Raw genomic sequence first — 10,763 nt, forward strand, 5'->3', positions numbered from 1 at the left:
AAATAGCACAAGTTCAAAATTACTGCATGATAATGGAGCACTTTAAGTAGTGTACACTATGGAAGTGGACTTCTTTTTCACCTGCGTCTACTATGAAAAAGAGTTAATACACATAAACGTATAAATCACATGTAGTACAAGAAGCATTCTGTCAAAGTGTGTTTTAGTCAAACAGACACAGCGTGAACTTATCACCACATTTATTTTTGCAAATAACATTATAACAGGTGTAAATAGAATGATTTTATTATATAAAAGACAATGTTTATTTAAAAAGAAAATGCATTTTGTCAGCTTCAACATTTAAAAATCATTATTTGTATTTACAACAGAATACTGGTTTCTAAAAATGATGTACATTTGAGTTTCATTCTTAAAAACAACACTTAAGATACACTTTGATTAGAAATGTATATAAAACAGCTCCTTTGAGTTTATTTGCTGAAAGGAGTGATATATACGGTATATATTTTGCACTCTTTAAAGAGTAACTAAACCCTAACCAACTTTTTTTAGTTAATGATATGTAAGAATGATGCTTTATTAGTGCTGTTTATTGATTTTAGTAAGTTTTTTGACATTTGGATATAAAGTGTTTCAATACTATAATATATGGTGTAAAAACGTCTGAGTGCTGCCCTCTTGAGGTTGAACGGTGGCTACTGCAGTTGAATTTTCCTATTGGATGTTGGGTCCAAAATATGACTCGTGACGTAAGCAGGTTCAAGATCACCACGCCCTTGTTATGATCTCACCACACACTTGGTAGGAGCTTAGTTCGTCCCCTCTATCTCCGTTGGGATCTGCCCACTTTTCTTGCATTTTTCAAATATTGCCAGTGGGTGGAGTCAGGCTCTGACCAGGGGTTTAGTTACGCTTTATAACCCTATACATTTTTTATAGGTTCACACCTCTGGTAATAAACTTCCTCTGGGCTTGACAGAGATTTGATAAAAATGAGGCTTCAATGTTAAACCATAAGAGCAGTTTAAAGTCAAATCCTGTGCAGGGTCACGCTCAAAACTCAACTGGTGCAGTAATGTGGCGACAATCAGGAAAACTTCTACTTTAGCTATCTGCTCTCCAATGCATCTTCTCTTCCCAACAGAGAAAATCATCACGCTGTTGGTCAATTCCTTATCCAGATCTCCGTTCTCATCCAAGAACCTGGACGGGTTGAAGATGTGAGGGTCTCGCCACTTCTGAGGGTCATGATTGACCGACCACTGATTGATGAACACCACGGTGTCTTTGGGGATGCGAAGACCCTCGATGGTCACGTCTGAGGTGGTCGAGTGGGGTATGGTGACCGGCACGAGGCTGGTGTGGCGCATGGTTTCGTGGATGAACGCGTCCAGATAGACCAGGTTGCTTTTGTCTTCTATTGAGGGGAGTCTGTCACGACCCACCACTTTATCGATCTCCTCCTGGAGTTTGCTCTGGATCGACGGATATTTGACCAACAGAAGCAGCATCCAGTGCAGGGTGGTAGAGACGGTCTCCAGACCTGCTCCGATAAGATCAGCCACAGTCGCCTCAGTGTGAGCTTCGGTCAAACCGGTCTCTGCGTCCGCATAATCTATCGCACCAATAATGGCGTCGCTCATGTCCCTGATGACTTTGGGGTCATAGGTTTGCCTGTGTTCCATGACTTTTCTTCTGATGAAGGAAAAGTAGTCTTTGTTGAGGTCTTTAAAGGTCTGAAAAACATTCCTAACAGGATTGGGAAAAGACTGCAGCCAGGGCATAACATCTACCAAACTTCCAGCACCTACCGTCTCGCTAAATTTATTTACTCTGCACAGGAGAGCTTTAAACTCTTGGTCATCGTGTCCGTAACGTTTCCCAAAACAAAGAGCGCAAATGATGTTAGCGGCTGCAATGATCAGTTCATTAGACGGATTGAAATATTGGTTCTTTAAACTCAGTTTCAAAAACGTTTGAATCAATTCCACAGCCTCAGCGGTGATGTTCATCTCAAAGGCTTTTTTCGTTTGACTGTTTGCTGAAGAAAAGGCACGGATGGTGGACAGAGCTATTTTACGGTGGATCTTCCACCGTTTGCTGTAACTGTTGAACGTCATCCCATTTCCTCCAGATACCGAGCGAAAAGACACAAAGTCGGGTCTGCCGGCAAACTCTGCAGCGTGTTGTAGCAGCGCTTCACGTATGACCGCTTCACCGTTCAGAACCACAACGTCACTGTTTCCCAGTCTGATCTGGTAGACGTTTCCGTACTTCTCAGCCAGTTTGGAGAAGGTGATGTGGGGCATTGGTCCGAGTTGCATGGCGTTACCAACGAGCGGCCAAGCAAAGGGTCCTGGAAGCCTCTTCCTTACTCTTTGATTCCTGAACCAGAAACAAGCCTCCAGACAGCAGAGGAAGATGAAGGATGCAAAGAGAGCCGGATGGATTTGTGAGCTCCATCCCTCGATGTTCTTGCTGCCCTGCATGTCAAACGTCTGAGGGTTCTGTGATATTCTGAAGCTCCGATGGGTCTTTAAGAAAGTTTAAAGATTAGTAAATCTCTTTCATTCTGAAGGGTTGAGAGTGGGAAATCACAGAGGAATGTGAGGACTTGAGTGGCCTGCTGTGGTTTGTCCTCTTCAGCTGCGGGATCACAGAAACACTGTACAGTATTTCACCAGATTAGACGAGTGCAGAGTTTCAGTCTTGACGCTGTTATATATCTCAAGAGTAGGAGGAGTTTAAGTGAAAGGGGTACTTTACTTTACGTCTAGCTCTCTTTCTCTCCTCCCATTAAAGCTGGAGATGTCTGAACACACACATAACTCATTTAAGAGCAGATGAACACGGCTTTAGGGCATGTGATTATCTACAGCTGTCATTACTCTACTAGTTAATGTGATTTTCTACACATGTAATTAATCTGCTAGTTAATGTGATTATCTACACCTCTCATTACTTTGGCTTTGAAGGGTCAGGTTAAGAAAACATCAAGTTCAGTCGGCTCATAATAAATTAATGGCTAATTCTTTCTGTGTTTTTTTGTGAGAGTTGTCTATTCAAGTAAAATTTATTTGGCAATGCATTAACACAAATTCTCTATTTGTTCCAAATTAATTAGATTTTTTAAAACTATGATCACAGGCGACAAAACAGTTGGCAACTCATGAATGTTCAAGGTTTAAAGATGATGTTTGAGAAACAGAAACAGTGAAATCTGTAGTATAACAGTGTGGATTTAGCATGAAAGGGATGATAATGGATTTTATAAAATAAATATTATTGTACCTTAAAGATGTTTCTGAAAAGCTGAGAGACTAAATGCAAAAATAAATCTTGACAATATGAGTATGGGCAGACATTTTAAACTCTGTTGTGATCAGACTTTGTGCGTGTGTGAGAGAGAGAGATTATGAGAGAGATGTATAATATTAGATCACCTTTAATATAAAAACATTTTGGGGTAAACAAAGATATAGATTACATTTTCATGTTAAAACAGTACTTTTTTTAGTCCAGACATAGCTTATTTACCTTGAGAAAATATATATAATTATATATATATATATAAAATCTTAAAATATTGTATTATTTCCTGAAGACATGCACTTCAACTTTAAAAACTTCCACATTCAGTGTAAACATCACTATAATATTTCTAATACAAAATAAAAACATGTCTTTGAAAACTGCTGATTTTGTAGATGATTTGAGATCTCATCGGTGGCCGGTTGCATAAACACAGCCGTGAAGTTAAGACTGTGTCTGACCAACTAGCAATTAGTTAGGGCTAATCAGTCTTATTATTTGGATTGAAATTAGATATACCTCTTTATGTAACACTTATGATCAGTCTTGAAGAAAAATGACTAACTTTTAAGACTAGTCTATGCACGTGGCCATAGCAGATCTTCACACATGTTCTGAACGATCAACACTCTTATTGCACAGATTCAATCACCACAATCTCATTCAACACATACAATGCATCAATTTACAGAGACTAATGTTTATAGAGACTAATTGTGTAGTAGGTATAAATATAAATGTCTAATATGTAAAATACCTGAAGCTCATAATCAGACTGTATAACTGTGCTTATTTCTCATAAGCAGAATTATATGCACTACAGTGCAAATTTTGCATAGACATGAACCAAGCTGATGAGAAGAAGAGAAACATCTGACAGCTGTTCTTCTGAATTTCACAAACAAACCATTATGTGATATGATATAACAATCACTGATACATTGGCTATTGTGTGTTACTTCATACAAAAACTAAACGAAAGCAGCCCTGCTAATCTTATTCAGTTACCTCACAGCACATTCTATGGATGTGATTAAATCAATTCATTTGATCAATGCAAACATACCGTATATAAAATGTAAATATTTTGTTAAATATTAATCACAATAATACAGCATTCAGTGCAGCTTATACTCATTGTTATAGGAATATACGTTTTTGCATGATGATCTGGCATTCAGTCACAACACACGCACTGTGGTGGTGATGATGATGATGATGTAATGCTTTTGCTCATGCCGGAGAAACCAAGCCAAGAAGTTTTCCTCTGAGTTTTGCTGAGATTGCGTAATGAAGTGGCTTTAGCGCTAAACCGTACGTGCAGTCCATGGACAGATCCTGCGGCGCGTTGCTCTCAAACGAGCACTGGTGCAGCAGGATGGAGGAGAACAGAAAGATCTCCACCTTGGCAATCTGCTCTCCAATGCATCTCCTCTTGCCTGTGGAGAAAATCATCACGCTGTTGGTCAAGTCCTTATCCAGATCTCCGTTCGCATCCAAGAACCTGGACGGGTTGAAGATGTGAGGGTCTCGCCACTTCTGAGGGTCGTGATTGACAGACCACTGATTAATGAACACCACGGTGTCTTTGGGGATGCGAAGACCCTCGATGGTCACGTCTGAGGTCGTCGAGTGGGGTATGGTGACCGGCACGAAGCTGGTGTAGCGCATGGTTTCGTAGATGAACGCGTCCAGGTAAGCCAGGTCGCTCTTGTCTTCTATCGAGGGGAGTCTATCACGACCAACCACTTTATCGATCTGCTCCTGGAGTTTGCTCTGGATTGATGGAAATTTGACCAGCAGCAGGAGAATCCACTGCATCGCCGTGGACACGGTGTCCTGTCCCGCTCCGATGAGATCCGTGACCGTTCCCTCCACGTAGTCTTTGCTCAGCGTGGGCGCGCCGTCTTTGCCGTGCTCGATCACGCCGATGATGGCGTCGCTGATGTCCCGGGTCACGCACGGGTCGTAGGTGTCACGGTGCTGCACGACCTTGTCCTTGACGTACGCGAAAAACTCCTCGTTGAGGATCTTAAAGTTCTTGTAGACGCTGCGCACCGGGTTGGGGAAGGACTGTAGCCACGGCATGACGTCAACCAGGCTACCTGCGCCCACCGTCTCTCCAAACTTATCCACGCGACTCAGCAGCGTCCGGAACTCGGGGTCGTCGTGTCCGTAGCGCTTCCCGAAGCAGAGCGCGCAAATGACGTTCGCGGCGGCGACCGTCAGCTCGTGAGAAGGGTTGAAATAGCGTCCGTCCGCGCTGAGCCTGAGGAACATCTGAACCAGGTCCGTGGCTTCCCCAGTCACGTGCTGCTCGAAGTTTTTTTTGGTTTTGCTGTTGGCCGACGAGAACGCTCTCAGCGTGGACTGCGCGACTTTCCGGTGCATCTTCCAGCGTTTGCTGTAATTACTGAACACCATGCTTCGTCCACCTGATATTAACTGAAACGACACGAAGTTCGGTCGCCCGGCGAACTCCGCGCCGCGCTGCACGAGCGCCTGACGTATGGCCGCGTCCCCGTTCAGCACCACGATGTCGCTGCAGCCCAGTCGGATCTGGTAGACGTTGCCGTACTTCTTCGCCAACTTGGAGAAGGTGATGTGTGGCATCTGACCCAGCTGCATGGCGTTGCCCACCACGGGCCAGGCGAACGGTCCCGGCAGCCTCCTCTTGAACGTCAGGTTTCTGACCCACAGCCACGCCTCCAGGAGGAAGAGGATGATGAATGATGCTATCAGAGCCGGCTGGACCTGACCGCTCCACTCCTTCATGATGCTGCTGCTCGCCTGGAGTTCAAACTCAGCGTCCGTCAGAGACATTCTCATCGATTATTGCAAGAATATAAACGCCTCCTAATGCTTAGATAACGCTTTTAAAAGCCAAACAGAGAAAAATATCAATTTAGAGGGGGTCATCCAATAGTTCCCTGGCCAAAATCACAATGCAACTTCTTCCCTCTCACATGCAGCATCAGCTTGTAAAAATCACGAAGAGGACACAGTTAAAAGTTTCCAGTTTTAAGCTTAAATGCGTCTCTGAGCTGGTTTGTTTCTTCAGTGTCTTTTATATATGTTTGTAACACAGGGGGCCGGACCCGAGATAAATCACTCCTCCCATTGAGAGATTACAGCCGAACCTGCAGCCGAACGCAGAGATCCAGCAGCGCAACTGATTCTGTTTTAAGATGGACCAATACAGTCTCCTGAAGATGCGTATACATAGCATCCTTACCTGCCGTGAGAATTTCGGCGAAAAATTGTTTGCGTACGCGCGCTCGGGCTATTACATGTTTCTGTGCAAAATTGGGTTTTAATGCGATTATCAATTATTATTCGTATCGTGCTATTCATCTGCGCGGGAGCGTCAGGGTATCTGTTGGACGAGTGCGCGCTTCGTTGATCTGCGCGGAGAAATAACTGCAAACGTTGCATGTGTTCAGTAAGCTTTATGAAACTCTTATAATAAGCGTGATGCAAGAAATCATCCCAGAGCACAAACTTGCTTTAAAACAGACAGGCGCCCTGATTCACAGACACTGGACATTATAACTTTTTTTATTTATATCATTGGTTACAAAATTTGTATGCAATTTAAATTCATACTGATGCATATCTGCATTTATACATTCTTAATTCGTCAACCATAACGTATTTATAAATACAGTTTCAGAGTATAAGTCGTTATTTTTTGCACATATGTCAACATGTAGCCTACAACAGAGAGGGAATTCAAATATATTTTGTGAATGAAGTTCAGGAGAAACATTCAGTACATGTAGATGGTACATACCGTTCTGGGGTCTCTAGTCTCATTGAAAAACGTGCCAGGGTCTCTATATTCTTCCCACACAGATTTAAGATAATTCTTCACATGTGTATATTCGGGGGCATTGAGAGATTTCTTAATTGTAAGCATGCTTTCTTTCATAATGTCTAGTATACAGAATACACGATTACAGAAACTTATTTTCAGCTGGATAGAACATTAAAACTTGCATGTCCTTCATGTGTCATGTGTCTATAAAATATTTTTCATAGCTCATGTAATTAATTTATTTAGTAGGCTATCTGTATTGTGACCTGCTGCATTAAGTTACATATTGTGAGCAGTGGTGAAACTATTATTATTTTTTTAATGTGGTGCCCAAAGCTACTTTAGAAGACGCCGTGTAACCATGTATCAAAAAACCATAAATGAATCTCAAGATCACTGATTAGGTCTACTTCACATTACTCTACATTAGATATATATTCCTAATGCATTACTAGGTGTAAACATATATGCAAGGGTGAATTTTAAACCTTTTCCATTCTCACATCTGTCTGTTAACGAAGCAAAATATGCTAACTGCACCCAGCAAACATTGGTCCGACCGCAACGTCGTGTCCCTGGCCAAAAATAGTCGCGGTATGACGGCACAAATCGGTGAAAATATGTAACACAGAACATTTCATAAAAATGCATTCAGATACATTTGTACATGTCTATAGTTCTATGGGGTTGCATGTATAATTGTTACTTTGACTTTTACTACGTGTGCTTCAATATTTATACCCTGTTGTGAATCGGTTGTAAGAGGACGTCACTAGGTGACGTCTTTTACACGTGCATTTATAGTCCACCATGACCCTCTATAAAAAATCATAAACCTTCTATAAAGTCATTGTGAAATATGCAAATGCTGTGCCTACACCTTGGTTAATACTGCAATAATTAATTTAAGTGCAAAAAGTATTTTTTAAGAGGTTGTGAATAGACGTCCACTAACGTCTTTTACACGTCAAGACTAGACTAGTAGGAAAAAAACAGAATTATCTTTATGAAATACACGATTTGTATACAAAGTAAATATATTAACTTTATCTTGTTTAAATAAATTATAATCACAAAGTGCCCAGTGTGATTGCAAAGCCACACTGCATTTTAGTCATTATTCCAACCTGTTTTATTATTGAATGTATGCATATAAATGTAAAACAGATACATATCCGGTCACCATTTAGGTCTGAGTTGGATGTAATTTCAAAAACTGTGCTATTAATTTAAGAAATATTGTGATAAATCTAGGGATATTACAAAATCCCGCGATAGGACAGATTATCTCGCGAGATAGTGGTGACGTCACGCGTTCTTCCGGAAGTTCACATTCAAACACGAGGAGCGATTACGAGGGAGTTTTGTCTATATATCATTCAAAATCTACTGTTGGGTAAGTACATTGTGTATTATTTGATTAACGTGCTTAAGTTTTACTTGTTTGACACGAAGGCTCCGAAATAAACGTTGCCAGAATTGTCCACACTGAGTATTGCAATAATTAGCTAGAAGGCTAAAAGCTAACGTATTTTGAACTTATACATGGTATAAAGTATGTTTAAGGATACAGTCAAAGTAACTTATTAATGTAGCCTCTTGAAAGTCTCTTTCAGAAAGTAAATTATCTGAAAAATAAAAGTTATTTGGCATTAATGGAATTACAATGATTTGATTGCCTGAACATTGCACATGCAAAATATTAAATACTGTTTTGCATTAAAAGTTTAGCAGAAGTGTTTGTTTGTTTGATTAACTTCCTTTGCTTTTGTTTTGTACAAAGGAAAAGCAGAACCTCATCCAAATAAAAATAAACAAGCTGTTAAAGGCACTGTGTCCTACACAGACCCTCCAAAATATAACCACCCAAAACCCAAGTCAGGTAAATGCCTCAGTTTGAAAATACATTAACAAATTGGAGTTGTTATTGTGGAGTTAATATCATTAATTACAATTTCGTTTTATTTACAGTTGAAGGTCAACACAAACCAAATAAAGATGTGCATTCTACAAACAATAAAAAAAGGTATGGAAAACTGTAGATATGAATTTTTGTAGATATGACTTAAACAGTCTACACATTTGTTAATGTTCTAATGTTTCATATGTCCTTGTTTGTGCTAAAGATCAAGTTTTGTGTCCACCACACTTAGATGAGGTGTGCCCGACCCCTGACTTTGTCTACCCTACATTAAGTTGTACGTTTTTGACTGCTTTGCTTAATACTATGAAAAAGCATGATTCTTTCAAAAAGGACTTTTATATATTTTGATATGAAACTCAAAAATGTATATAAATTGTTTTGGTGTATTTTGTTTACACAGGCACACTTCATGACAGTAAACATCGGTATCACAATGGTGTGATTGATCTATACCCTAGAATAAGCTGTGACACTATGAGACGTACGTGCTACTGATGCTTTTTTTTGATGCATTCCCACACTATACAAACACATGAATGTCAACATAACAACATAATATCCAAAAACTTTGATATAAAAAGTGATTTATTTTAATATTTTACACTACTATGTATTTTTTAAAATACATTGTGCATGTGTATGTTTATTGTACTTAATGAAATTACATGCAAGGTGTCATGCAAGATTTTACATTAGTGACAACAAAGCTAAGAGTATAAACATATTTACATTTCTCTGAATCTGAGTTAATAGTTACAAATACAGAGCTTATAATATCTGTCATTGCTCAAGCACAAAGACCTAAAAGTACAGCCAGCTGATTTCATAACTAATGCAGTATTACACTGTGAAGTGATTTACTGTTAATATTTTACACTACCATATAATTAACTCTATTTGTACAGGTGAGGTAACACAACGAAAAAATTACCGGATGGAGACTACCTGATTCTTCACCTATGGCCTCAGCTTCAAATGCAACATGTAAGAAATGCTATATGACTGTGTATTTTGCATTATGAATACATCAAATATGTTGATAACAAGGTGATCTGCGTAAGTTGTGACATAAAGAATATGTATATATATTTCCATCTATCTTTCTATAACATTATTTCAATTGTTTTCACATTTAGGTCCAGCAACTGTCTGAGTTGGTGGATATTCTGTCAGAGACTGCGTGAACAACGTTATGAACAGGTATGTATTTCTCTTGATTTGTGTAATCCTGCATAATATTTAAGGAATATATATTGATTACCACCATAATTAACCCAGCTATTTATATTACTTCAATTCAGGATTTAATCCGTCACACATCACTTGTTGAGAAGTTTTAATGTTCGTAATGACTTAAACAGTCAGCCATACTGAAAACAAGAAATCAAAACATAATTTCAGTGTAAGCCATTACTTGTCACCCAAAGTTAGGGATGAGGATATAGTTCATAGCACTTGTTACATGGTAGATGAAACAAGTGAAGTTGTGAAGTGTTAACACATAGTGTATGTTTAAACATTGTATGCAATTGCTCATTACTGTTAATTGTGATTTATTGACCATTTAGGTAATTTGTCTAAGGTGAAGTAATCTTAAATTTCTTTCACAGAATGATGTCAAATTGTCTTATGGCAAAGTTCAATATGAGGGGTGGTGGACATCTGGAAAAGAAGTCTTTTAAAGGCACACCTTTGTATTATGTTATTCAAGGTAATTTGGGGAATGTTGATCTAAAAAAACTTGTT

The 10,763-nt window shown here is 39.4% G+C and overlaps 1 protein-coding gene and 1 pseudogene across 1 annotated transcript; both read right to left on the bottom strand.

Moving 5' to 3' along the window:
* Positions 1-221: 221 nt before the first annotated feature.
* cyp1c2 (cytochrome P450, family 1, subfamily C, polypeptide 2) lies at positions 222-3,283 on the bottom strand. Its single transcript, XM_065255277.2, has one exon. The coding sequence runs from the start codon at positions 2,451-2,453 to the stop codon at positions 906-908; it is 1,548 nt and encodes a 515-aa protein (XP_065111349.1). The 5' UTR covers positions 2,454-3,283; the 3' UTR covers positions 222-905.
* A 137-nt stretch (positions 3,284-3,420) lies between these two features.
* Positions 3,421-7,603, bottom strand: LOC135737463 (cytochrome P450 1B1 pseudogene; annotated as a pseudogene).
* Between the last annotated feature and the right edge of the window lie 3,160 nt (positions 7,604-10,763).

This window comes from Paramisgurnus dabryanus, chromosome 17 (assembly GCF_030506205.2).
Source record: "Paramisgurnus dabryanus chromosome 17, PD_genome_1.1, whole genome shotgun sequence".
Classification (NCBI taxonomy): Eukaryota; Metazoa; Chordata; class Actinopteri; order Cypriniformes; family Cobitidae; genus Paramisgurnus; species Paramisgurnus dabryanus.

Excerpts from the sequence above, each read along its gene's own strand:
- cyp1c2 (XM_065255277.2), bottom strand. The coding sequence starts at position 2,453 with ATGCAGGGCAGCAAGAACATCGAGGGATGGAGCTCACAAATCCATCCG.